Source organism: Scyliorhinus torazame, chromosome 5 (genome assembly GCF_047496885.1).
Source record: "Scyliorhinus torazame isolate Kashiwa2021f chromosome 5, sScyTor2.1, whole genome shotgun sequence".
NCBI lineage: Eukaryota > Metazoa > Chordata > Chondrichthyes > Carcharhiniformes > Scyliorhinidae > Scyliorhinus > Scyliorhinus torazame.
In genome coordinates this window covers 183,501,508-183,528,668 of record NC_092711.1, presented here as the reverse complement: position 1 = coordinate 183,528,668, position 27,161 = coordinate 183,501,508, and the positions used below count along the sequence as shown (strand labels likewise).

Here is a 27,161-nt window from a genome sequence, read left to right as displayed (position 1 = left end):
GGGGGGGGGGGGGTTGTTCTGATACGATTTAAAAAAAAAAAATTTTAGAGCACCCAATTCTTTCTTGTCCAATTAAGGGGCAGTTTAGCGTGGCCAATCTACCCATTCTGCACATTTTGAGTTGTGGGGGTGAGACCCATTCAGACACAGGGAGAAAGTGCAAACTCCACACGGACAGTGACCCAGGGGTGGGATCAAACCCGCATCCTCAGTGCCATGAGGCAGCGCCACCGTGCCACCCAGGGGTTCTTATATGATGAGGGGCTGAGTAAATTTGGCTGAAATTCTCTGCGGGTTTAGTAGAAGAGGGGTGATCTCACTAAAACCAATAAAATTCTTGAAGGGGTTTGATAGGTTGGATGCTAAAAGATACAACCTTTCTCTCCCGTTCTCACCCCTTCACCTTTCCCTGTCTGTGAACTTAATTGTAATATCTCTAACTTCGTTCTAGTTCGAATGAAAGTTCAGTGACTTGAACTGTTCACTGTTTCTCCCGCTACAGATTGGGCCTGAACTGCTGAGGATTCCCAACATTTTCTGTTTGTGAATGAGAATGAGAGATGTCTAGCCAATGAATTCCCTTCTATAACGAGTGGCTGACACGGATTTCCGTGGCGCACTAGTCAGAATGTTTTCTCTCAATGTGAAATTACCCTGTTTGATTCCATGTGGAGGATTTACACTTACATTCTCCCAGGAAGATGGTTGACATTGTTGTAAAAGTAGTGGAGTGTGAATCCCGAGGCCCAGGAACACAGGTTCAGATCCAACCACAACACAGACCTGAAATTGAAGTGAAAACTGATCTGAGTATTGAAGCTTTTCTTTTGTTGTTGTAAAAATCACCTGGACCTTTTACAGGAGGAAACCTTCCATCCTTACCCAGTCTGGACTTCATGGGACTCCAGACCAACAGCAAAGTGTTTTTTGTTGTTGTATTTTTTGCCCGATGGAAAAGGTTGGAAGAGAGAATAACTCGGGTAGGAGGGGTCTTTGATTATGCTACCCGCTTTCCCAAGGCAGCGGGAGGTAGAGACACAGTCAGTAGATGGGAGGCAGGTCCGCGTGATGGACTGGGCTTTGTTCAAGACTCTCTGTAGTTTCTTACGGTCTTGGGCCAAGCAGTTGCCATACCAGGCTGTGATGCAGCCAGATAGGATGGTTTCTATGGTGCATCTGTAAAAATTGGTAAGAGTCAATGTGGACATGCCAAATTTCTTTAGTTTCCTGATGAAGTATAGGTGCTGTTGTGCTTTCTTGGTCGTAGTGTCGATGTCAATGTGGGTGGACCAGACAGATTGTTGGTGATAGGTACACTGAGGAATTTGAAGTTATTAAGCATCTCCACCTCGGCACCATTGATGCAGACATGGATGTGTACGACACTGCACTTCCTGATGTCAACGACCAACTCCTTAGTATTTCTGACATTGAGGGAAAGATTGTTGTCGTTACACCATGCCCCTCAGTTCTCTATCTCCCTCCTGTACTCAGACTCATCGTTGTTTGAGATCCGACCCACTGCAGCCGTGTCATCAGCAAACTCGGAGACGGAATTGGAACCAAATTATGCTGCACAGTCGTGTGTGTGTATAAGGAGTATAGTAGGGGGCCAAGTACAAAGCCTTGTGGGGCCCCGATGTTGAGGATTATCTTGGATGATGTGCCATTGTTTATCCTTACTGATAATGGGTCCATGGGTCAGGAAGTCGATGATCCAGTTGTAGCCACTTAAATTAGCCAACTCCTGATTTAAAATGGCGAACGGCAAAGGCTGATGGGAAAGTCAGCCAACAAGACAAAAACCAGCAGCTGCAGGTTTGCTGTGTATTTATCTCTGCAAAAACCAGACAACACGATACCAGCGACCATCAGCATAACAAAGTGAACAGCCATCTGCATACTGATGAGCAATCCCCGGGAACAATAAGTAACATTTTGACACACAAAGCAAAGCCAGACACCTCGGCGCCAGCAGGAGCCAAAACAAAGGAGGTAAACGAGCACCTCAAGACCGCCCATCGATCAGGGAACCGCTCCAGTATTGGAGAAAATCGAACCAAGCGATTGGGACAAAGTCCAATTACTTGGGACCAGGTACAGGGTCCGCCCCGAAAGGCGGGAAGCCCCTGTGGACTATAAGAAATGAGCCCCAAGTTCAAATCCCTCTCTTCTCCACCTCTTCGCTCTCTTCACGCTCTTCTTCCTGCCCAGGTCACCCAGCAACAACGAACCAACATTGACCGTGACCGGTGCAGTGACTCCAGTGATCATCGAACTCGTAAGTCTTAATTCAACGCTCGCTACGAGATAGGCGCTCCTAGCTACCAATCCGTACCAACTTCGAATCCCGCAGACTCAGAACCCGTACGAAAGGCCATTTGTTTCCCTGACCTGGTGGGCCAGTTCAAAGTTAAGTATAGGCTTGTTAGTTGTAGAAGTAACTTAGACGTAGAATTTGTGCATGAGTAGCGATTACTGTGTATAATAAATGTGCTTTGATTTAAATCTTACTAATCGGTGTATTGGATTATTGATCATTACTCGGACTTGAACCTCGTGGCGGTATCATAAAGGTACCTGGCGACTCAAGAGCAAAGGTAATAAAACAGAGCAATTGAACTAAGGCAAAGTTAGCAACACAGTTGCAGAGGAAGGAACCAAGTCCTGGGTTTTGGAGTTTGGATATGAGCTTGACTGGGATTATGGTGTCGAAACCAGAGCTATAGACAATGACAAGGAGTCTGGCGTAAGAGTCCTTGTTGTCGAGGTGCTCCAGGGATGAGTGTAGGGCCTGTAGGAGATAGTACCTGCTATGAACCGATTGTGGCAGCATGCCAATTGCAGTGCATGAAGGCATACCGGAAGTATGGAGTTGATGTGTCGCATGACCAACCTCTTGAAGCACTTCACACAGCAGCGAGAAAGCGTTATTTCCTGTCTAGGAATTGAATATGGACCACAATGGTGAAGGCGCCGAATCCTAACCACTAGACGACCCGGGAAGCTAACAGTAGTTTTTCCAGTTAGGTGACCATCATAACTTTACCCATTGCTTCACTTCAGGTCATTTGCAGACAGATTTCGCAGCCGGAATGCTAATTATTTGTCACCTGCCATCGAACCCTGGTGTTCCTGGTGAAGCTTTAAGCCACTCAGGTTCCACCATCACCAGCTCAATGATGTCCATTATTCCTTGTCTCAATGAATCCATCCTGCCTTGCTCTCAATCACAGATGGATAGAAAACTGGCTGGCAGACAGGCAACAAAGAGTAGGAATTAACGGGTCTTTTTAAAATTGGCAGGCAGTGACTAGTGGGGTACAGCAGGGACCAGTACTCGGACCCCAGCTATTCACAACATATATTAACGACCGAGAAGAGGAAATAAAATGTCACATCTCCAAATTTACAGATGACACCAAGTTATGTGGGAGGGTGATCTGTGAAGAGGATGCAGAGATCATTCAGTATGATTTGGACAAGTTGAGCGAGTGGGCTATTAAATGGCAGATGCAGCATAATTTGGATAAATGCGAGGTTATCCACTTTGGTAGCAAAAACAAGAAGGGAGAATATTATCTGAATGGCCATAAATTAGGAGAGGGGAACATGAAACGGGACCTGGGTATCCTCGTGAACCAATCACTGAAGGTAAGCATGCATGTGCAACAGGCAGTAAAGAAGTAAATGGTATGCTGTCCTTCATTGCAAGAGGATACGAGTACAGGAGTAGGGATGTCTGGCTGCAATTACACAGGGCCTTGGTGAGGCCACTCCTGGAATATTGTGTGCAGTTTTGGTTTCCCTATCTGAGGAAAGATGTTCTAGCTATAGAGGGAGTGTAGCAAAGGTTTACCAGACTGATTTCTGGGATGGTGGGACTGATTTATGAGGAGAGATTGAATCGGTGAGGATTGCATTCGCTGGCGTTCAGAAGAATGAGCGGGGATCTCATAAAAACCTATAATATTCCAACAGGACTGAGCAACGTAGATGCAGGAAAGATGATCCTGTTGGTGGGTGCGTCCAGAACTAGGGTGGCAATCTGATGATACGAGGTAGACCATTTAGGAAAGAGATGGGGAGAAATTTCTTCACCCAGAGAGTGGTGAGCCTGTGTATTTCGTTCCCACAAGAAATAGTTGAGTTCAAAACATTGTATGGTTTCCAGAGCAGTTAGATATAGCACTTAGGGGCGGCACGGTGGCGCGGTGGTTAGCACTGCTGCCTCACGGCGCCGAGGACCCGGGTTCGAATCCCGGCCCTGGGTCACTGTCCGTGTGGAGTTTGCACATTCTCCCCGTGTCTGCGTGGGTTTCGCCCCCACAACCCAAAGATGTGCAGGGTAGATGGATTGGCCACACTAAATTACCCCTTAATTGGGAAAAAATAATTGGGCACTCTAAATTAAAAAAAAAAAGATATAGCACTTAGGGTGAAGGGGATGAAATGTTGGATGATCAACCATCATCATAATGAACAGCGGAGCGGGCTTGAAAGGCCAAATGGTCTCCTCTTGCTGCTAATTTCGCTATGTTTCTATGTTTCTAGATCTGACTTTGTTTGCACGGGAATGCTAATGTGGAGTTTTGTGATTGAGGGAAATTAAGGGTTAATTAAGGGTTAATTTCTATCTAAAGTCAAGTCTTTCTTTTATTTAGTAATGAGCTTAAATATTGCTATTTGGGTTGGAACAAGGTGAATTTTAGACCAGCTTAAAAGTGGAGTCATACAGGCTTCCATGCAACTGCAACTTGTTAGTTAGATAACTGGCTTAAACCAGTTTTTAGAGGCTTATGTCAGACATTATAAAAGTGAGCCATCTTACAGTGCTGACTTCGTTCACACTGAAGTGTTGACTTCGCAATGCATTAGAGTGCTAAGGTGGGAGTTTTGAGACTGAGGGACTTTGGTGAGGAGAGAGCAAGGCGCTCCTTTAATTTCCTACATTTCCTCAAAGGGCGTCAGTGGAAGGGGGAGTTCACAAAGAGTGCGGCTGACTGGTGAGTAAGACCTGTTCAAACTAGATTGAATTATAAGTCATTGTTTTAGCAAGGGTAGGGACTTAGTTAATTTATTGTTTTGAATAGAATAGTCCTTTAAAGTTTTAAATTTAAAGGGTTTAGTCGTGGCAAGAGAGCTCAAGCCTTGGTTTGCTCCTATTGGTGCATGTGGGAATCCTAGAACATTTCCAGTCTGGGACCAGCATGTGTGTAGGAAATGTGTCCAGCTGTAGCTCCTGGAAGCTTGGATTTCAGAGCTGGAACGGTGGCTGGAGACAGTGTGGAGAATCCATGAGTCTGAGAGCATTGTGCATAGCACGTTTAGAGAGGTGGTCACACCACAGCTGAAGGGACTTGAGGAAGGGAGGGAATGGGTGACTACCAGACAGTCCAAGAGGAACAGGCAGGTAGTTCAGGAGTCGAGTGGGGTCCCACTCACAAATCGGTACTCCATTTTGGAGACTAATGAGGCTGATTCCTCTAGGGATGCGGACAGAGCCAAGCTTCTGGCACCACAAGCAGCCTATTTGCAAAAGAGGGGGAGAAAAGAGGAAGAGCGATAATAATAGGGGATTCTATTGTAAGGGGAACAGATAGGTGCTACTGTGGCCATCAATGTGACCCCAGGATGGTGTGTTGCCTCCCTGGTGCCAGGGTCCAGGTTGTCACTGAATGGCTGCAGGGCATCCTGGTGGGAGGGTGATAAAGCAGAGGTCATGGTACATGTACCATGGGCAGCACGGTAGCATAGTGGGCAGCACGGTAGCATAGTGGTTAGCACAATTGCTTCACAGCTCCAAGGTCCCAGGTACAATTCCCGGGTCACTGTCTGTGCGGAGTCTGCACGTTCTCCCCGTGTGTGCGTGGGTTTCCTCTGGGTGCTCCGCTTCCTTCCCACAGTCCAAAGATGTGCAGATTAGGTGGATTGGCCATGCTAAATTGCCCTTAGTGTCCAAAATTGCCCTTAGTGTTGAGTGAGGTTGCTGGGTTATGGGGGTAGGATGGAGGTGTGGAGGTAGGGTGCTCTTTCCAAGAGCCGGTGCAGACTCGATGGGCCGAATGCCTCTTTCTGCACTGTAAATTCTATGATGTCTTTGTTGGTACCAATGACAAAGGTAGATAGAGGGATGAGGTCTTGCATCGAGTATTCAGAGAGTTAGGCAATAGTCTAAAGAGCTGGACGTCTCGGGTTGAAATCTCTGGAATACTTTCAGTGCCATGTGCTAGCAAGTACAGAAATAGCAGAATAGCACAGAATGTGTGGCTTAAGAGTTGGTGCAGGAGGGAAGGTTTTAGATTCCTAGATCACTGGGACTGTTTCTGGGGAAGGTGGGACCTGTACAAGTGGGACAGAATACATCTGAATCAGAGCAGGACTATCATCCTTGCTGGCGGATTTGCTAGTGCTGTTGGGAGGAGTTTAAACTAATTCGGAATGGGGAGGAGACACATGGTAACATAGAAAAACAATCAAAACAGAGGATAACATAGAAAAACAATCAAAGCAGAGGGAATACAGCATTAGGAAACTTCAAAGTAGTAAGACAAGGCTGGATGGTGTCTACTTTAATGTCAGGCGTATCACAGGTAAAACGGATGAGTTAAGGGCGAGGATTGAAACGTGGAACTGTGATATAGAAGTCATGGAGATGTGGTTGAGGGAGAGGCAGGTTTGGCAGCTCAACATTCTGGGATACAGACAGAGGAGGGAGTAAAAGAGGAGGAGGCATTGCATTATTAGTTAAGAGGTCAGTTACTGCAGTAAGGAGAGATGACAATTGGAGGGGGAATCAAATGAAACATTGTGGCCAGAGCTTAGGAACAAAAATGGACAGACACATTCCTAGGTATTTATTATAGACCTCCAGATAGTCAGCAGAAAATTGAGGAGCAAATATATGCGCAATTTGCAAAGCTGTGGAAAAATAACAATCGGTGAATTATATTAGATGATTTCTACCTTCCCAGCATTAGTTCAGATAGTCATCGTGTTAAGGGCTTAGATAGAGTGGAGTTCTTAAAATGTATACAGGAGCACTTTTAGCTCAATATGTGGAGAGTCCAACAAGGGACGGTGCAGTGCTGGACCTAATTTTGGGGAATGAAGTCGAACATGTATTGGTGAGGGGGCATTTTAGTGATAGTTACCACAACATAGTACAATTTGAGTAAATAAATAGACAAGTTGCAAAAAACGTTTGTGACAGGGGGAGAGTGGACATTAGTAAAATAATGTAGAATCTGGTCAAGGTAGACTGGAAAGAGTTATTTATGTGGAAATCTCCAGAAAAACAGTGGGGTGTTTGGGGGCGGTTCAAAAGGAAATGGGAAGGTACAGATCGAACATGATCCCTCTAGGTTAATAGGAACGGGTAACAAGCCCAGAGAATCATGGATGTCCAGAGACATTCAGGATATGACAAAAAGAAAAAGAAAGGCTTTAGCAATACAAGGGGAGAAAATCTACGGAAGAATTAGTGGAGTATTGAAAGTGGTAGATGGAGCTTAAGAAAGCAATTAGGAGAGCAAAGAGATGATATGAGAAAACTCTGGCTGGTCAAAGGAGAGAAAATCCCAAGATATTCTGTAAGTATATCAATGGGAAGAGGACAACCAGGGAATGCGTAGGGCCCATTCTCATTCGGGACCAAGGGGGAAATCTGTGGGTGCAGCCAGAGGTCATTGGTAGGGTATTGAATGAATACTTCGTATTTGTCTTCGCCCAAGATGATGAGGAGATAGTTATGGAATGTGGGGATAGAGATTGTGAGGTTCTTGAGCAAATTGTCACAGGGACTGACAAGGTATTGGAGGTGTTAGCAGGCTTAAAAGTGGACAAATCTCCAGGTCCGGATTAATTATGTCCCAGCATGGTGTGGGAGGCGAGCGAGGATATTCCAGGGACTCTAACCCAAATTTCTAATCCCTCTCTGGCCACGGGGGGTGGTGACAGAAGTATGGAGAATAGCTAATGTGGTCCCACTATTTTAGAAAACTTGTAGAGACAATCCAGGGAACTACAGACTAGTGAGTCTCACGTTAGTGGTGGGGAAACTAATGGAGAAAATTCTGACCGAGATAATCTATCTCCACTTGGAGAAGCAAGGTTTGATCAGGAATAGTCAGCATGACCTTGTCAGAGGGAGGCCATGCCGAACAAATGTTATTGAATTTTTGGAGCACGTGACTAAGTGTGTAGATGAGGGTAATGCAGTTGATATAGTTTACATGGATTTCAGCAAAACCTTTGACAAGGTCCCACATTGGAGACTTATTAAGAAGGCAAAGGCACAGCGGATACAAGATAACTTGAGAAGGTGTATTCAAATTGGCTTCGCTGTAGGAGACCGAGGGTGATGATGGAAGGCTGCTTTAGAAATTGGAAGCTAGTGTCCAGTGGCGTACCACAGGGATTTTTGCTGGATTCCCTCTTGTTTGTCTTTTGTATAAATGACATATGACATAGATGACTATGTGGGGGTTAGGATCAGTAAGTTTGCGGATGGCACACAAATTGGCTGGGTGGTTAACAATGAGGTTGAGTGTCATGGGTTACTAGAAGATGTAAACAGGATCGTCAAATGGGCAGAAAAGTGGCAGATGAAATTTAACCCTGAAAAGTTGTGATGATAAACTTCGGAAGGAGCAAAGTGACAAGGAAGTATTCAATGAATGGCCTGACACTGGAAAATTCTGAGGAACAAACGGACTTTGGCGTGTTTGCCCATAGATCGCTGAAGGCAGAAGGACAGGCCAATAGTGTGATGAAAAAGGTTTATGGGACACTTGCCTTTATCAATCACAGGGGGTCATGTTGGAGTTGTATAGAACTTTGGAGAGGCCACAGCTGGTGCAATTCTGGTTGCCACATTATATGAAGGATATGACTGCACTGGAGGGAGTGCAGGTTCAATTCATCAGGATGTTGCCTGGAATGGAACATTTAAATTATGAGGAGAGGTTGGATCGATCGGCTTGGGTTGTTTTCACTGGAGCCGAAAAGACTGAAGGGTGACCTGATTGAGATGTACAAAATTATGAGGGACATGGACAGCGTGGACCTTAGCTGAAAGGTCAGTTGCGAGGGGACACAAGTTCAAGATGAGGTTTAAGAGGGATTTGAGAAAAAACATTTTACCAGGAGGGTGCTGACCGCCTGGAATGCACAACCTGAGATGTGTTGCCTGATATCCTTTAAAAGGTATATAGAACATACAGTGCAGAAGGAGGCCATTCGGCCCATCAAGATTGCACTGACCCACTTAAGGCCTCCTTTCCACACTATCCCCGTAACCCAATAACCCCACCTAACCTTTTGGACAATAAGGGCAATTTCGCATGGCCAATCCACCTAACCTGCACGTCTTGGAACTGTGGGAGGAAACAGGAGCACCCGGAGGAAACCCACGCAACCATGGGGAAAACGTGCAGATTCCGCACAGACAGTGACCCAGCAGGGAATGTAACCTGGGACCCTGGCGCTGTGAAGCCACAGTGCTAGCCACTTGTACTACCATGCTGCCGGAATCTGAATGAGCACATGGCATGACATAACATTCAAGGCTTTGGGACAATTGCTGGCAAATGGGATTTGGTAGGCAGGTCAGGTGTTTTTCGCGCGTTGGTACAGACTCGATTGGCTGAAGGGCCTCTTCTGCACTGTGATTCTGTGAACACTAGTGCAGTGATTAATAGAGTTAACATTCCAAGTCTGTGCACTGGTGTAACGCATTTCCGATGAAAGGTCACATGAATAGCACGGTAGCATTGTGGATAGCACAATTGCTTCACAGCTCCAGGGTCCCAGGTTTGATTCCGGCTTGGGTCATTGTGCGGAGTCCGCACATCCTCCCCGTGTGTGTGTCGGTTTCCTCCAGGTGCTCTGGTTTCCTTCCACAGTCCAAAGATGTGCAGGTTAGGTGGATTGGCCATGATAAATTGCCCTTAGTGTCTAAAATTGCCCTTAGTGTTGGGTGGGGTTACTGGGTTATGGGGATAGGGTGGAGGTGTTGACCTTGGGTAGGGTGCTCTTTCCAAGAACCGGTGCAGACTCGATGGGCTGAATGGCCTCCATCTGCACTGTAAATTCTATGAATTCTCTTTCTCAATCTTCACAGAAACTACCTGATCTGCTGAGTACTTGTAGTATCTGCTGTTGCTATTTCAGATGTCCAAGATCTGCATTATTTCATTTTTCTTTCCTGGACGAGTCTTGCAAAATGGAACCCACCACGAGAGGGCTTGAGATCCAGGAGTAACATCCCACTGTGAAAATAATGTTCATGAAGTGGAAACGGATTCACTCAAAGTCATCCCATTTACATCTACAGCAGCGAAGTCACACCAGAGAGAGGTCAGTTATGTGTTCTACCTGCTCGCACTTCAGCTTTCAAAGTTCAAAAGATTTGATCTACAATTAGTGCATTCTTACAGGCAAGGCACGGTTTAAGTGAACGCTCTCAGGAGGAAAAAAATATAACTTTAATGACAGCAGTTGAGACGCCACTGAGCTAATATATAATTGTAGGGGTTTGATCAGTAATTACACCTCGAGCAGGACTATGATGTCTGTGCACTTTGGTTGCTGTATTAGTTGTTCTAGTAATTTTATATATTGTTTCTACAGTTCCAAAACATAATTTTTTATTCTTTAATATTTCAATGATGTGTACCATACTCAGCATGCGCATAGAATCAGCTTGTGCCCTTTTCTCACAAGAGGAGCGCTTTGCCCAGGCAAAGGGGTGGGTTCTCAAATGGAGCATGCGCATTAGGTATTCAGATAGCGCATGCGCCGAGCGTGAAGAGCAGCTGCGCGAAGGGGTGTCTCAGCTGTGAAAGTCCAGTGAAACGGATAAATGTAGGAAGGTAATAGAGGCGGGTGACTACGTGGGGAGACTTCATAAGCACTCAATGGACGCCAAAAAAAAGTATAAGAACCGATCGGTTCTGCATTCGCAGCAAACGGGGTCGCGGCAGCAGCTGCCCGAGTTGGAGGCCCTGAGTTAGCAGCCGCCATCTTTTTCGGGGGCAAATGCAGCAGGGCGCATTCACGGTCATCCTGCAGGATGAGACAATGTTGTGAATATCGAGCCTGGACTGACACGGAGGGATTTTGGAATCTTATTTCATAGGGGCTGAGAAAGTGGGGGTTTCACACAGACAAATCTCAGTTCAAGACAAATCTTCGCCTCTTCTCAATATCTATTCTTGGACTGACTGTGATGCGTTTTCTTTACAGGATATTGGAATAGAAGAAATTTGAAGACGGATATCTCAAACCAGATGAAAACCAGACACAGTCACTTGATTCATTGGAACCTGAATGTAAGTATGTGTTTGGAAAACGATCCAATCATCTTTTGGCAATGTCATGGAGGAAATGGAGAAGAAAAGTATCTCCTGGGTCTTCAACTTTTTACCTCGATGTCTGAGATGATGAGCGAAACGAAGGTATTTTGCAGATAACACAACGATTGGTAGGAAAGTATGGTGGAGACATATCGAGTTTCCAGATGGATATAAATAGGCTGTGAGTGGGCAAAAATCTGGCAGTTGGAGTATGATGTGTGAAAGTGTAAAGTTGTTCACTTTGGAATCATAGAATTTACAGTGTAGAAGCCCATTCGGCCCATCGAATCTGCACTGGCCCTCTTACACCTTCACCACATCCCAGCAACCCTACCTGACCTTTTTTTGGGACACTAAGGGCAATTTATCATGGCCAATCCACCTAACCTGCACATCTTTGGTCTGTGGGAGGAAACCGGAGCACCCAGAGGAAACCCACGCAGACACGTGGAGAACATGCAGACTCCGCACAAACAGCCCAGCAGTTCACCCAAGCCGGGAATCAAACCTAGGACCCTGGAGCCGTGAAGCAACTGTGCCAACCACTGTGCTGCCCTGATGATAGTTTAGTTATATTCCCTAACGGATATTAGTGAACCAGTTGGGGTTTTACAGCAATTTGGCAGCTCTCATGGTCACTTTTTTCCTGGTGCCGGAACCACAAATTACTAGATTCATTCAGCTCAATTTCACAACCTGTTTTCGTGGGTTCTTTCTCACTCCCTTCTTCTTTTTAAATTAATTCCACAGGGTATTAGGAGAGAATTTGCAGTCAGGAAACTGAAACTAAACATCACATCAGGATCTGGCAGAGTTGCCCAATTTATTATCACCTGAATATCATCAGATTTTGAACATGGTAAGAAAAAACACCATTCACATTGGGAAGAAACCTTGGAAATGTGAAGACTGTGATGAGAGATTCAGATCCCCGTCTGAAGTGGAAATTCATCGGCGCAGTCATACTGGAGAGAGACCATTCACCTGTTCCGTGTGTGGGAAGGGATTCACTCGATCATCGAACCTGTTGACACACCAGCAAATTCACACTGGTGCCAGACCATTCACCTGCTCAGAGTGTGGGAAGAAATTCATTCATTCATCTGACTTGCTGCTGCACCAGCGGGTTCACACTGGGGATAGACCGTTCACCTGCTCTGAGTGTGTAAAGGGATTCACTTCTTCAACTGAACTGTTGACACACCAGCGAATTCACACTGGCGAGAGGCCATACACCTGTCCCGAGTGTGGGAAGGGATTCACTCGGTCATCCCACTTGCTGAAACATCAGCGAGTTCACACTGGGGAGAGGCCATTCACCTGCTCCTATTGTGGGAAGGGATTCGCTCAGTCCTCCAACCTGCTGCAGCATCAGCGAGTTCATACTGGGTCGAGGCCATTCCCCTGCCCTGAGTGTGGGAAAGGATTCACTCGATCAACAGGGCTGCAACAACACCAGCGAGTTCACACTGGGGAGAAACCGTTTCAGTGCTCTGAGTGTGGGAAGGGATTCACTCACTCATCCAACCTGCTGAAACACCAACGAGTTCACAGCAACAAGAGACCTTTCAAATGCCCAGAATGCGGGAAGTTCTTTAAAAGTACCCGGGACCTGATGTCTCATCAACGTGTCCACACTGACGATCGACCATTCAGGTGCTCTCATTGTGGAACTGGATTCAGACGATCATCTCAGCTTACTCAACACCAGCGAGTTCACACTGGGGAGAGACCGTTCACCTGCTCTAAGTGTGGGAAGGGATTCACTCAGTCATCCAACCTGCTGACGCACCAGCGTGTTCACACTGGGGAAAGGCCATTCACTTGCTCTGAGTGTGGGAAAGGATTCACACATTCGTCCAACCTGCTGAAACACCAGCAAATTCATACATTGGAGAGACCATTTAAATGTCCAGACTGTGGGAAGTGCTATAAAAGTTCTAGGGAGCTAATGCGTCATCAACATGTTCACCATGATGAGAGACTGTTCAGATGCTCTCATTGTGGGAGTGGGTTCAGGCAATCATCTCAACTCAGTGTACATCAGCGACTTCATACAATAGAGCAGCTGTATACTTCTGAGTGAGGGACGGGATTCACTCGATCGTCCAAGTAATAACCGTGATTGGATGTTGATGCTAATCATATCCAGGACTAAATCATGTTCATTAGGGTCTGTTTATGCTGATGTTAATAAACTGCAGCCCTGTTACTGTTCTGGGCAAAAGTGAAATAAATTAGTTTTGTGTCACACATACAGTGTTGAGTCTTTTTAGGCTCACAGGTAAATACAATGATTGGTTTTTACTGGTAATTCTGTCCAGGATGAATGATGTTCATTGGGGTGTGTTTCTGCTGATGTTAATAAGTTCCAGCCCAGTGATAGCTGTTTATATTTTGGATAACAGTCAAGTAAGTCATCTTTGTGTTAAACATACTGTGCAGTGAATCTTTTAATACCTCTAACACATCTTAGCTCTTTTTGAAGGGGTCTCCCTCTCCCCTGTCTCCATCCGTACCTCCAACAACAAGATTGAGACAATTTAATCAGCAGCTTCTAATGCTTCCCCCCCTCCCAGTATCCCACCGGGACAAACTGTCTCTGAAGGTTCCCCTTGTCCAAGCCCTCAACTCACAACTTTCTCTCCCTTATCACTCCCTTATCCTGTCACACAAAGAACAAAGAAAAGTACAGCACAGGGACAGACCCTTCGGACCGCCAAGCCTGTGCCGACCATGCTGCCCGTCTAAACTAAAATCTTTTACACTTCCTGGGTCCGTATCCCTCTATTCCCATCCTATTCATGTATTTGTCAAGATGCCCCTTAAATGTCACTATCGTCCCTGCTTCCACCACCTGCTCCGGCAGCGAGTTCCAGGCACCCACTACCCTCTGTGTAAAAGAACTTGCCTCGGACATCTCCTCTAAACCTTGCCCCACGCACCTTAAACCTATGCCCCATAGTAATTGACCCCTCTACCCTGGGAAAAGCCTCTGACTATCCACTCTGTCTATGCCCCTGATAATTTTGTAGACCTCTTATCAAGTCGCCCCCTCAACCTTCGTCGTTCCAGTGAGAACAAACCAAGTTTATTCAACCGCTCCTCATAGCTAATGCCCTCCATACCAGGCAACATCCTGGTAAATCTCTTCTGCACCCTCTCTAAAGCCTCCACATCCTTCTGGTAGTGTGGCTACCAGAATTGAACACTATACTCCAAGTGTGGCCTAACTAAGGTTCTATAGAGCTGCAACATGACTTGCCAATTCTTATACTCAATGCCCCGGCCAATGAAGACAAGCATGCCTTACGCCTTCTTGACTACCTTCTCCACCTGTGTTGCTCCTTTCAGTGACCTGTGGACCTGTACACCTAGATCTCTCTGACTTTCAATACTCTTTGAGGGTTCTACCATTCACCCTCTCACTTGTCTCTTGTCCACGATGACACTAAACTCGGTGGGAATATAAATTGTGAGGAGTATGCAAGGGACGTTGGACGCTCAGTGAATGGGTTAGAACATGGCAGCTGAAATATAGTGTGAATAAGTTTGACGTTACTCTCTTTGGGAGAAGATAACAAAATCCTGTCAGTGGTTGGGGTATTCGATGTCCCGAGAGACCCAGATATCCTTGTTCATGGGTCACTAAAAACTAGCATTCAGGAACAGCAAGAAACTAGTTTGTTAGCTTCATCACCAGAGGATTTGAGTACAGGATTAAAGATGTCCTACTGCAATTGTAAAGCGACTTTGTGAGACCATACCTCAAGTGTTTTGTACAGTTTTGGTCCCCTTATCAAAGGAGTTTACCATTGAGGGAGTGCAACGGAGGTTACCTAATCCCAGGGATAGCGATATTAGTTTTGGAGGGATTGAGGAGATGGGGGTCTGTATTCCCTAGATCTGCAAATAATGACGGGTAACCTAATTGAAACCTACAAAATGCTTCCAGGGTGTGACAGGTTGGATGTAGGTACAATGTTTCTGCCGGCTTGTGAATCTATATCCGGGGACATATTATTAGGGTAAGGCCATCTAAGATGAAGCTGAGGGTGGTTTTCACTCAAAAAACAGCCACTGTGATAGAAGTCTTCAGGAAGAGATGCAGTTTGAGTATGGGCTACGCCAAAGGAATTGAGAGCCAGAGTTCACCCATGAAAGCAGCAAGGTTTAAAAAGAATGATGACGCCATTGGGCTCAACCACACAATTCTGAGATTAAAGGACTCCGGTATTATCAACTGAGTTAGCGTGGCTAATAACAATGAGATAACTGAAAATGCAATGAGAGAAGGAAATTGACCACCAGAAACCCAAGGGTCCAATGCTTTGCACTCAAATCATAGAATCATAGAATTTACAGTGCAGAAGGAGGCCATTCGGCCTATAGAGTCTGCCCCGGCCCTTGGAAAGAGCACCCTACCCAAACCCACACCTCCACCCTCTCCCCGTACCTCAACCTAACCTTTTAGACACGATGGGCAATTTAGCATGGCCGATCCACCGAACCTACTGTAGCCATGTAAAATGGCCACCTGCAAAGGACCATGGGAATTGTGGTCAATTTGGGACGCAGACATGTACACTGCCTCTGTGTATTGTGCAAAGAAACCAGACTTGGCTGAAACTTGTATCCATTAAGAGTCGATCACCATTTCCCCCAGGACTATAGAGTTTGAATCAAGGAGTTACAACAGTAGCAGACTAACCGGCGCCAACCCCCCCCCTTATTTTGAAAGGCCTATGTGCCTGGGGCAATGATAGCTGGGACCCGCCCAAAAATCGAGGTATCCGCCCCCTAATTGGCTGAGATCGATGAGTGTGATTGAAAACCCTATCGATCCATTGGACCTGGAGTAAGGACCGCCCAAAAAGGGCGAAAGAGACGAAGGATAAAAAGCCCTGCGCACAAGAGATCTGCCTCTTTTTGGACTGGCCTGTGCGTGACCAGCTGCTGCAGAACAACCAAGTTCAAGGACCCACGACCATTCCTGAAAGACGATCCCAGCTGAGACGAACCCAACAACTTCCAACCGACCATGAGGACCCGGATAAAGGACTCATCTTGCGCAGTGCCGGTCACCCGAAGTTAACTAAAGGTCATCTTAGTCGTTCGATGTAGTTTAGTACGGAACTGCGTATTTATTGCATAGAGATACAAAACTTGCTTTATTAATAAACTGTGTTTTTCAGCTAACATACTGGTTGTGTGGTCATTTGGTCTATATAAGAAACAGCTTGTGGTTCACATAAAGGGTAAGAAAAGGCAACATTTATTGGCGACTCTGGCGGGACCTCGATTAGAAGTGACTTTATAAGGCCATAAGACATAGGAGCGGAAGTAAGGCCATTCGACCCATCAGGTCCACTCCGCCATTCAATCATGGCTGGTTTCAACTCCATTTCCCCGCTCTCCATAGCCCTTAATTCCTCGAGAAATCAAGAATTTATCAACTTCTGTCTTAAAGACACTCAACGTCCCGGCCTCCACCGCCCTCTGTGGCAATGAATTCCACAGCCCCACCACTCTCTGGCTGAAGAAATTTCTCCTCATCTCTGTTCTAAAGTGACTCCCTTTTATTCTAAGGCTGTGCCCCCGGGTCCTAGTCTGCCCTGCTAATGGAAACAACTTCCCTACATCCACCCTATCTAAGCCATTCATTATCTTGTAAGTTTCTATTAGATCTCCCCTCAACCTCCTAAACTCTAATGAATATAATCCCAGGATCCTCAGATGTTCATCGTATGTTAGGCCTACCATTCCTGGGATCATCCGTGTGAATCTCCGCTGGACCCGCTCCAGTGCCAGTATGTCCTTCCTGAGGTGTGGGGCCCAAAATTGCTCACAGTATTCTAAATGGGGCCTAACTAATGCTTTATAAAGCTTCAGAAGTACATCCCTGCTTTTATATTCCAAGCCTCTTGAGATGAATGACAACATTGCATTTGCTTTCTTAATTACGGACTCAACCTGCAAGTTTACCTTTAGAGAATCCTGGACTAGGACTCCCAAGTCCCTTTGCACTTCAGCATTATGAATTTTGTCACCGTTTAGAAAATAGTCCATGCCTCTATTCTTTTTTCCAAAGTGCAAGACCTCGCACTTGCCCACGTTGAATTTCATCAGCCATTTCTTGGACCACTCTCCTAAACTGTCTAAATCTTTCTGCAGCCTCCCCACCTCCTCCATACTACCTGCCCCTCCACCTATCTTTGTATCATCGGCAAACTTAGCCAGAATGCCCCCAGTCCCGTCATCTAGATCGTTAATATATAAAGAGAACAGCTGTGGCCCCAACACTGAACCCTGCGGGACACCACTCGCCACCGGTTGCCATTCTGAAAAAGAACCTTTTATCCCAACTCTCTGCCTTCTGCCTGACAGCCAATCGTCAATACATGTTAGTACCTTGCCTCGAATACCATGGGCCCTTATTTTATTCAGCAGTCTCCTGTGAGGCACCTTATCAAAGGCCTTTTGGAAGTCAAGATAGATAACATCCATTGGCTCTCCTTGGTCTTACCTACTTGTTATCTCTTCAAAGAACTCTAAACAGGTTTGGAAAGGCATGACCTCCCCATACTAAATCCATGCTGACTTGTCCTAATCTGACCCTGCACTTCCAAGAATTTAGAAATCTCATGCTTAACAATGAATTCTAGAATTTTGCCAACAACCGAGGTTAGGCTAATTGGCCTATAATTTTCCATCTTTTTCCTGGTTCCCTTCTTGAACAGGGGGGTTACAACAGCGATTTTCCAATCCTCAGGGACTTTCCCTGACTAGTGACTTTTGAAAGATCATATCTAACGCCTCCACTATTTCTTCAGCTATCTCCTTTAGAACTCTAGGATGTAGCCCATCTGGGCCCGGAGATTTATCAATTTTTAGACCTCTTAGTTTCTCTAGCACTTTCTCCTTTGTGATGGCTACCATATTCAACTCTGCCCCCTGACTCGCCGTAATTGTTGGGATATTACTCATGTCTTCTACTGTGAAGACTGACGCAAAGTACTTATTTAGTTCCTCAGCTATTTCCTTGTCTCCCATCACTAGATTACCAGCGTCATTTTGGAGCGGCCCAATGTCAACTTTTGCCTCCCGTTTGTTTTTAATGTATTTAAAGAAACTTTTACTATCATTCCTAATGTTACTGGCTAGCCTACCTTCAAATTTGATCCTCTCTTTCCTTATTTCTCTCTTTGTTATCCTCTGTTTGTTTTTGTAGCCTTCCCAATCTTCTGACTTCCCACTACTCATTGCCACATTATAGGCTTTCTCTTTTGCTTTGATGCATTCCCTAACTTCCTTTGTCAGCCATGGCTGCCTAATCCCCATCTGATAGCCTTTCTTTTCTTTGGGATGGACCTCTGTACTGTGTCCTCAATTACTCCCAGAAACTCCTGCCATTGCTGTTCTACTGTCTTTCCCACTAGGCTCTGCTCCCAGTCGGTTTTCGTCAGTTCCTCCCTCATGCCCCTGTAGTTACCTTTATTTAACTGTAACACCTTTACATCTGATTCTATCTTCTTTCTTTCAAATTGGAGATTGAATTCTACCATATTATGATCACTGCCTCCTAAGTGTTCCCTTACTTGAAGATCTTTAATCAAGTCTGGCTCATTACATAACACTAAGTCCAGAATGGCCTGTTCCCTTGTGGGCTCCATCACAAGCTGTTCCAAAAAGCCCTCCTGTAAACATTCAATGAATTCCCTTTCCTTGGGTCCACTGGCAGCATTATTTACCCAGTCCACCTGCATATTGAAGTCCCCCATGATCACTGTGACCTTGCCTTTCTGACATGCACTTTCGATTTCATGGTGCATTTTGTGCCCCCGGTCCTGACCACTGTTAGGAGGCCTGTACATAACTCCCATTATGTTTTTTTGCCTTTGTGGTTCCTCAACTCTACCCACACAGACTCCACATCATCTGACCCTATGTCGTTTAGTGCTATTGATTTAATTTCATTCCTAATTAACAAGGCAACCCCGCCCCCTCTGCCCACCTCTCTGTCTTTTCGATAGGTTGTGAATACCTGGATGTTTAAATGCCAGTCCTGAACCCCCTGCAACCACGTCCCTGTGATGCCTACCACATCATACCTGCCAGTCACAACCTGGGCCACAAGCTCATCTACCTTGTTCCGTGCACTGCGCGCATTTAAATATAGCACCTTTAATTCTCTATTGACCGTCCCTTTTTGTTTTCTTAGTGTGGTGAACCTTGGTTTACTGAGCCTTTCCATACACTGTGTCATATTTTTTTGGGGGGATGGGATGCTGCTTTGCTGACAGAAAATGAGTCAACATGGGGGAACAGAGGGAGAGTCGGGGGGGGCCCAATGGGAGGCCTCGAGTAAGTGGGGGGTGGGGGATGTGTGCTCATGGCTGGGCGAAAAAGGGAGATGGCTAATCAGCAGGGGGAGGGGGGGCATCCAGGCTGATCACGTGGAATGTGCGGAACCTGAATGGGCCGATCAAGAGGACTCACGAGTTCTCGCACCTAAAGTGGTTAAAGTCAGACGTAGCCATGCAACAGGAGACGCACCTAAAACCTGCGGACCAAACAAGATTGAGAAAAGGGTGCAGGTGTTCCATTCGGGGCTGGATTCAAAGACCAGAGGATTAGCAATCCTGGTCAGCAAACGCGTGACTTTTGAGGCAGGGAATATTGTGGCTGACTAGGGGGGCAGATACATAATGGTTAATGGGAAGCTGCAGGGGACTCAGGCGGTGCTAGTGAATGTTTACGCCCCGAACTGGGACGACGTGGAATTTATGAGACGCACACTGGATAAACGTTTGGACTTAGACTCACACAATCTGATTATGGGGGGTGATTTCAACACAGTTATAGACCCTGTACTGGACAGGTCAAATCCCAGGTCAGGTAAGCGACCAGCGGCGGCTAAAGAACTGAGGGGATTCATGGAACAGGTGGGGGGTGTAGACCCGTGGAAATTCGCCCGACTGAGGGCGAAGGAGTTCTCTTTCTTTTCCCATGTCCACAAAGTTTACTCCCGTATAGATTTCTTCGTGATGAGCAGGGCGCTAATCCCTAGGGTGGAGGGGACAGAATACTCGGCCATTGCAGTCTCAGATCATGCTCTACACTGGGTGGATTTGCATCTTGGGGAGGAGAGAGGTCAATCCCCACTATGGAGGCTAGATGTGGGGCTGCTGGCAGATGTCGAGGTGTGTGGGTGGATAAGGAGGAACATTAAAACTTACCTGGAAACTAATGATACAGGGGAGGTAGCGGTGTACACGATGTGGGAAGCCCTGAAGGCAGTTATCAGAGGGGAGTTGACCTCTATCAGATCCCATCGAGAGAAGAAAGACAGAGTGGAGAGAGAAAGGCTAGTCGAGGAGATACTCAGAGTAGACAGGAGCTACGCGGAGACCCCCGAGACACGGCTACTGAAAGAGCGGCGGAGGCTGCAGGCGGAATTCGACCTGCTGACCACTGGGAAGGTGGTAGTACAGCTGAGGAAGGCCAAAGGGGCTGTCTACGAGTACGGGGAGAAAGCGAGTAGAATGCTGGTGCGCTAACTTCACAAGAGGGAGGGGGCCAGAGAAATTGGGGAAGTACGGGATAAGGAGGGCAACATGGTCATAGACCCAGAGGGGGTGAACAAAGTTTTTAGGGCGTTCTATGGTAAATTGTATGAGTCGGAGCCCTGGCTGGGAAAGGAGGGTATAAAGCAATTCATGGACCAACTGAGGTTTCCAAAGGTGGAAGAGGATCTGGTGGAGGGACTGGGGCCCGCGACAGAGCTGGAGGAGATGGTAAAGGGGCTAGGGAACATGCAGTCGGGCAAGGCCCGGGGCCGGATTGCTACCCTGTAGAACTCTACAAGAAATTTTCAGAACTGCTGTGCCCACTCCTACTAAGGACCTTTAATGAGGCCAACGAGAGAGGAACCCTTCCCCCCAACAATGTCACAGGCTTCGATTTCACTCATCCTCAAATGTGAGAAAGACCTGCTACAGCGTGGATCTTATGGACCAATATCGCTCCTGAACGTAGACGCCAAACTGCTGGCCAAGATCTTGGCTGCTAGAATTGAGGACTGTGTCCCTGGGGTGATAGGGGAGGATCAGACAGGCTTCGTCAAGGGCAGGCAATTGAACACCAATGTACGGAGGCTCCTAAACATCATCATGATGGAGGGGAGGCAGAAGTAGTGGCGGCGATGGACGCAGAGAAAGCCTTTGAACGGGTGGAATGGGAGTACCTATGGGAAGCGCTAAGAAGGTTCGGGTTCGGTGAGGGGTTCATAGGTTGGGTCCAGCTACTCTACCAGGCCCCCGTGGCAAGTGTGTGAATGAACAGGGTGAGGTTGGAATACCGTAGGCTCGGCCGGGCGATGAGGCAGGGGTGCCCCCTCTCCCCGTTATTATTCGCCCTTGCGAGAGAGCCGCTGGCTATAGAGCTGCGGACTTCAAAGAATTGGCAGCGGTTGGTTCGAACCTTTGCAGCTATTATTGGGCGGCTAACATAGCCATGTTCAGGAAATGGGTCCTGCGGGAGGGGTCGACATGGGAACGGTTACAAGCGGCCTCATCAAAGGTACCAGCCTAGGGGCACTGGTAACGGCACCTCAGCCATTCTCGCCGGCCCGACACTCCTCCAGTCCGGTGGTGGTGGCGGCATTAAAGATCTGGGGTCAGTGGAGAAGGCACAAGGGGGTGGAGGGAGCCTCAGTTTGGACCCCCATATGCAACAGTCACAGATTTGTCCCGGGCAAGATAGACGGAGGGTTTCAAAGCTGGCATAGGGAAGGCATCAAAAGGATGGGGGACCTGTTCATAGACGGGACCTTTCCCAGCCTGAAAGCGCTGGAGGAGAAATTCAGTTTGCCCCCTGGAAATGCTTTCAGATACCTTCAGGTATTCGCCTTTCTCAAAAAACAGGTGGTATCATTTCCGCTGCTACCACCACGCAGGATACAGGGAATGGTGGTCTCCGGCACCTGGGAAGGGGAGGGGAAGGTGTTGGACATCTACCAGGAACATCAGGAGGCGGAGGAAGCCCCAGAGGAGGAACTTAAGGGCAAATGGGAGGAGGAGCTAGGTAGGGAGCTGGATGCGTGCCTGTGGGTGGATGCCCTAAACAGGGTCAATTCCTCCTCATCATGTGCCAGGCTTAGCTTAATCCAGTTTAAGGTGGTCCACCGGGCACACATCACGGCAACCAGGATGAGCAAGCTTTTTGGGGTTGAGGATAAATGTGCGAGGTGTGTGGGAAGCCCTGCAGATCATGTCCTTATGTTCTGGGCATGCCCGGCACTTGAGGGATTCTGGCAGAGTTTTGCTGAGGCAATGTCCAAGATCTTAGACACGGGGGTGGTGCCGAGTCTAGAGATAGCGATCTTTGGTGTGTCAGATGATCCGGGAGTTCAGGAAGCGGAAGAGGCCGATGTATTGGCCTTTGCCTCCCAGGTAGCCCGGAGACGGATCCTTTTAATGTGGAGGGACTCGAAGCCCTCGAGTGTAGAGACCTGGGTTAGTGACATGGCTGGGTTTCTCAGTCTCGAGAAAAGAAAGTTTGCCTTGAGAGGGTCCATGACGGGTTTCTCTCAGAGGTGGCAGCCGTTCCTCGACTTTCTAGGAGAGTAGCAAAGGTCAGCAGCAGCAGCATCCTGGGGTGTGGGGGGGGGGGGGGGGGGATCGTTACGTTACGTTGTATTGTTCTTTTCTCTGTATATATGGTTAACTTTTATTTTGTTATGTTAATGGTTGCGAACGGTTATGCAAAAATTATGTTTTTGACAAAAATTTGAATAAAAATAATTTTTTTTAAAAGTGACTTTGTTACTCCGAGAGATCCCACACCTTTGAATTAAATTGAAGGAAAGAGAACTAACCACAAGAGTAAGTTTCATATAGACCAAATATCGACCGAATTTCGGAAGTGTGCACTAACCGCATGCGTAAGTAACAGGGAAGGGTAAGGTAAACTCGTCAGACTTGCATGCAAATCTAGAGGGATTGTGAACCGGAATATAGCCGTACCCATTGTTCGATCGACTCCCTATTTCCCCCTGTTCCAAATTTGAAGTAGAGAAGAGATGGCAGTGCAGATGATAGAGAAGATGATGAATCTGCAACAGCAATCCAGGGTCGCAGTAGCCGACAATTTCTGTGCAAACACCGAGACAGGTCCAGGAAAGATAGGACAGACTTGCTGGGAGGATTTATGTAAGGGATATAAGAAAAATGTAGTTAAGTTCAGAAAGCCAACGGCAATAGTGTGTTGCTTGGCACAGTTGCAAGGCACCGAGGAGGTCGTCGAGACGCTCTGCAGCCAGTTAGTAGAGAAGGAGAAAGAGAAGGAGAGAAACAGTAAAGCAAGTGAGAACATTATTGAGGAACTCCGGGAGAAGTTAGCCGCTAAAGAAGGGGAAATCGCTGACGTTAAACGTGCCCACCAGTCTTGCATAGTACACCTTAGCAGCTTCCAGACCCAGTATGACAATGCCTATCAAGATACACAGCGCGCAGTCTTGATAAGAGAGGAGACTGAACACCAGGTCACCCAATTAACAAAGAAATGCGCTGATTTACAGGCAGCTTTAAGAGCGCTCCACCAGTCCACTAAAGAATAGAGACAGAGCACTGTTGACCACATTAAATGCCAGCGGAAGATAGATAAGCTCCAGTCATTACTTCAGTACAGAATGGTTTTATGTGCACCTTCGGGACAGACGAGACAGATGAGAAAGAGATGCCAGATTAGGAACAGTTAACTGAAAGCACGCAAATGTATGTTAAAGGAACGGAACATCAAAAGCAGCCGCCACGCATCCCAAAAAGAAAGGCACCAGCAGCACCAGCTGCACAGGTCGCACCAACCCCCACAGCTGCCCCGATACCCATGAACCCGGTCACCACGGAAAGAAGGATAAGGGATCAGGCAGGTCCAGATATCACCTACATCACCCCACTTTCGGTAACTCAGTTAAGGGACATTTGCAGTAAAATTACTCCATTTCAGCGCACCACAGACTCGCACAGCTTCTTTGAGGAGGTGCGCCAACAAAAGGTGATGTACGGATTAAATGAGAGGGAGGAAGTTAAATTGATAGTATTGAGCCTCAGCCAGTCAGTATGGTCAGCTTTGCCAGACCCCCAAAACGTAGGAGGAGGAACCCGAGAGAAAATGAATGCTGCAATATTTGACGCTATCAGATAAAACAAAGGGGTTCCGGTAGAGGGTTTGAACAAATGCAGGCAAAAGAAAGGGGAACCCGACCGCCTTTGGATACATTTCAAGGCAGAATACGGAAACTTAGACCGCGCTCACCTCGATGATGAAGATATCACTAAATGGTCCCGTACCTCAGTTTCACATGCCACTGAAGCAGGTAAAAGGGATTGCGCGAATTATGACCCGGTAGATACCACACATAATGAGAGTTGGGTACTTAGACGCCTAGCCAGGGCATGGGAACAGTCACTTCAGTATCAGATGGACCAGAACGGAGTAGAAGCCACAATGTACCCAGTCAGATCTAGCCAGGAACCCACATGGATAAATGAGGGCAGAAGAGAGGAACATTACCCCCGAGAACAGTACCACAGAGCACAAGTAGGAGCCCACCCACCACGAGGTTCATGTACAATTGTGGACAAGTAGGACAATTTGCCCGCGATTGCAGACAAAACCCCCCACACCACCAATGATCTCAACAGTCCAAACCCCCACCCAGAAACAATAGGCCAGACCACGATTGCTAGCCGCGACAGCTAGAAGGCAACGCTCGCCCCATGCATAACGTAAATGCCCGTTCAGATAACCTCGCTTATAACTCCCTAGATTGACGGTGTCCCGAGTCTCCAACATGAGTCTGTGACACGCGCTGGCATAATGTCGGAAGACCGGTAGTCACAGGCACAGTCTGGGGACAAGCAGGGTTGGTTTTCTTTGGGACACGGGACGATCCCGAAACACACTAAACTCCGCAAACCTATTCCAAAACACACCCTGGCCCACCACAGATACCATCACACTCAATGGATTCACAGGCCACATGCAAGAGGGATACATCACAGCCCCTCTATCCGTTCAAATAGGAAGCGTTGCCACTACCCACCCCATTGTTTCGGTAGACCTACCCCCGACTACAGAACACATCCTAGGCATAGACTTTATCAACTCACATAACGTCTCCTTCGACCCCGTAAACACGTGTGTCTGGCGAATGTCCAAGGCAGCTAGAGCCCCCGCCATGCTCTCAGTAGGAGATTACGAAAACATGATTTGTTCAGTTGAGGACTATTGGTTTAACCCTTTGGCAATTAGCGCAGACGAAACCATTTTAGATGGGTATTAGCCACACACAAAGGTGCATTTGCCCAACATAAGCACAACTGTGGCCACATTCCAGGTACGATTATGATCTCAGGTCCTGACCCCAAACCACAGAAACAGTATGGATTTCCACAGGAGGCTGAGGGCGGAATTTTAAAGGTAATTAACAGTCTGTTAAAACAAGGAGTGATTCGACCCGTAGCTTCCACTGCTAATGCCCCGATTTGGCCTGTAAAGAAACCAGATGGTTCATGATGAGTCACCATTGACTACCACGAACTAAACAAAGTTACCCGTTTAACAGCACCCACCGTTGCCATGGGTCCCGCGACCATGCTTAAGCAGGGAGTGCAAGCAATGTATTTCACTGTGCTGGATCCCGGCAATGGTTTTTGGTCCATTCCCCTAGATCGAGTATGCCGGTATAAATTTGCATCCACTTTTCAAGGACAACAGTACACGTGCACGTGTCTCCCCCAAGGCTTCCATAATCCCCCCTCCATTTTCCTGTTGGTCTTTCCAAACTCTCCCACCCCGAATGCCTAATTCAGTATGTAGACAACCTGTTCCTGCAAACCAATACCAGGGAAGAGCACGTGGCTCTTGGCAGAATTACTAAACCTGCTCCAGTCCATCGGATAGAACATAGAACATTACAGCGCAGTACAGGCCCTTTGGCCCTCGATGTTGCGCTGACCTGTGAAACCACTCTAAAGCCCATCGACACTATTCCCTTATCGTCCATATGTCTATCCAATGACCATTTGAATACCCTTAGTGTTGGCGAGTCCACTACTGTTGCAGGCAGGGCATTCCACACCCTTACTACTCTCTGAGTAAAGAACCTGCCTCTGACATCTGTCTTATATCTATCACCCCTCAATTTAAAGCTATGTCCCCTCATGCTAGACATCACCATCCGAGGAAAAAGGCTCTCACTGTCCACCCTATCCAATCCTCTGATCATCCTGTATGCCTCAATTAAGTCACCTCTTAACATTCTTCTCTCTAATCAAGTCCCTCAGCCTTTCCTCATAAGATCTTCCATACCAGGCAACATTCTGGTAAATCTCCTCTGCACCCGTTCCAATGCTTCCACATCCTTCCTATAATGCGGCGTCCAGAATTGCACGCAATACTCCAAATGCGGCCGCACCAGAGTTTTGTACAGCTGCAACATGACCTCATGGCTCCCACACTCAATCCCTCTACCAATAAAAGCTAACACACCGTACGCCTTCTTAACAACCCTCTCAACCTGAGTGTAAACTTTCAGGGATCTATGTACATGGACACCGAGATCTCTCTGCTCATTCACACTGCCAAGAATCTTACCATTAGCCCAGTACTCTGTCTTCCTGTAATTCCTTCCAAAATGAATCACCTCACACTTTTCTGCATTAAATTCCATTTGCCACCTCTCAGCCCAGCACTGCAGCTTATCTATGTCCCTCTGTAACTTGTAACATCCTCCCGCAC

At 47.0% G+C, this 27,161-nt stretch overlaps 1 protein-coding gene across 5 annotated transcripts in view; it reads left to right on the top strand.

Moving 5' to 3' along the window:
- Positions 1–16,556, top strand: part of LOC140420781 (uncharacterized) — a 53,774-nt gene extending 37,218 nt beyond the window's left edge. The window contains exons 2-4 of one of the 5 annotated variants that reach the window (XM_072504780.1): positions 10,174–10,359; positions 11,248–11,333; positions 12,108–16,556. In XM_072504780.1, coding sequence (XP_072360881.1) covers positions 12,214–13,443 — 1,230 coding nt within the window. In that variant the 5' untranslated portion in view covers positions 10,174–10,359; positions 11,248–11,333; positions 12,108–12,213 and the 3' untranslated portion in view covers positions 13,444–16,556. Of the gene's footprint in view, positions 1–10,173; positions 10,360–10,779; positions 10,875–11,247 lie in introns of those variants that run through there. The other 4 variants (XM_072504776.1, XM_072504778.1, XM_072504775.1 and 1 more) reach the window with 4 other exon arrangements.
- Positions 16,557–27,161: the final 10,605 nt, after the last annotated feature.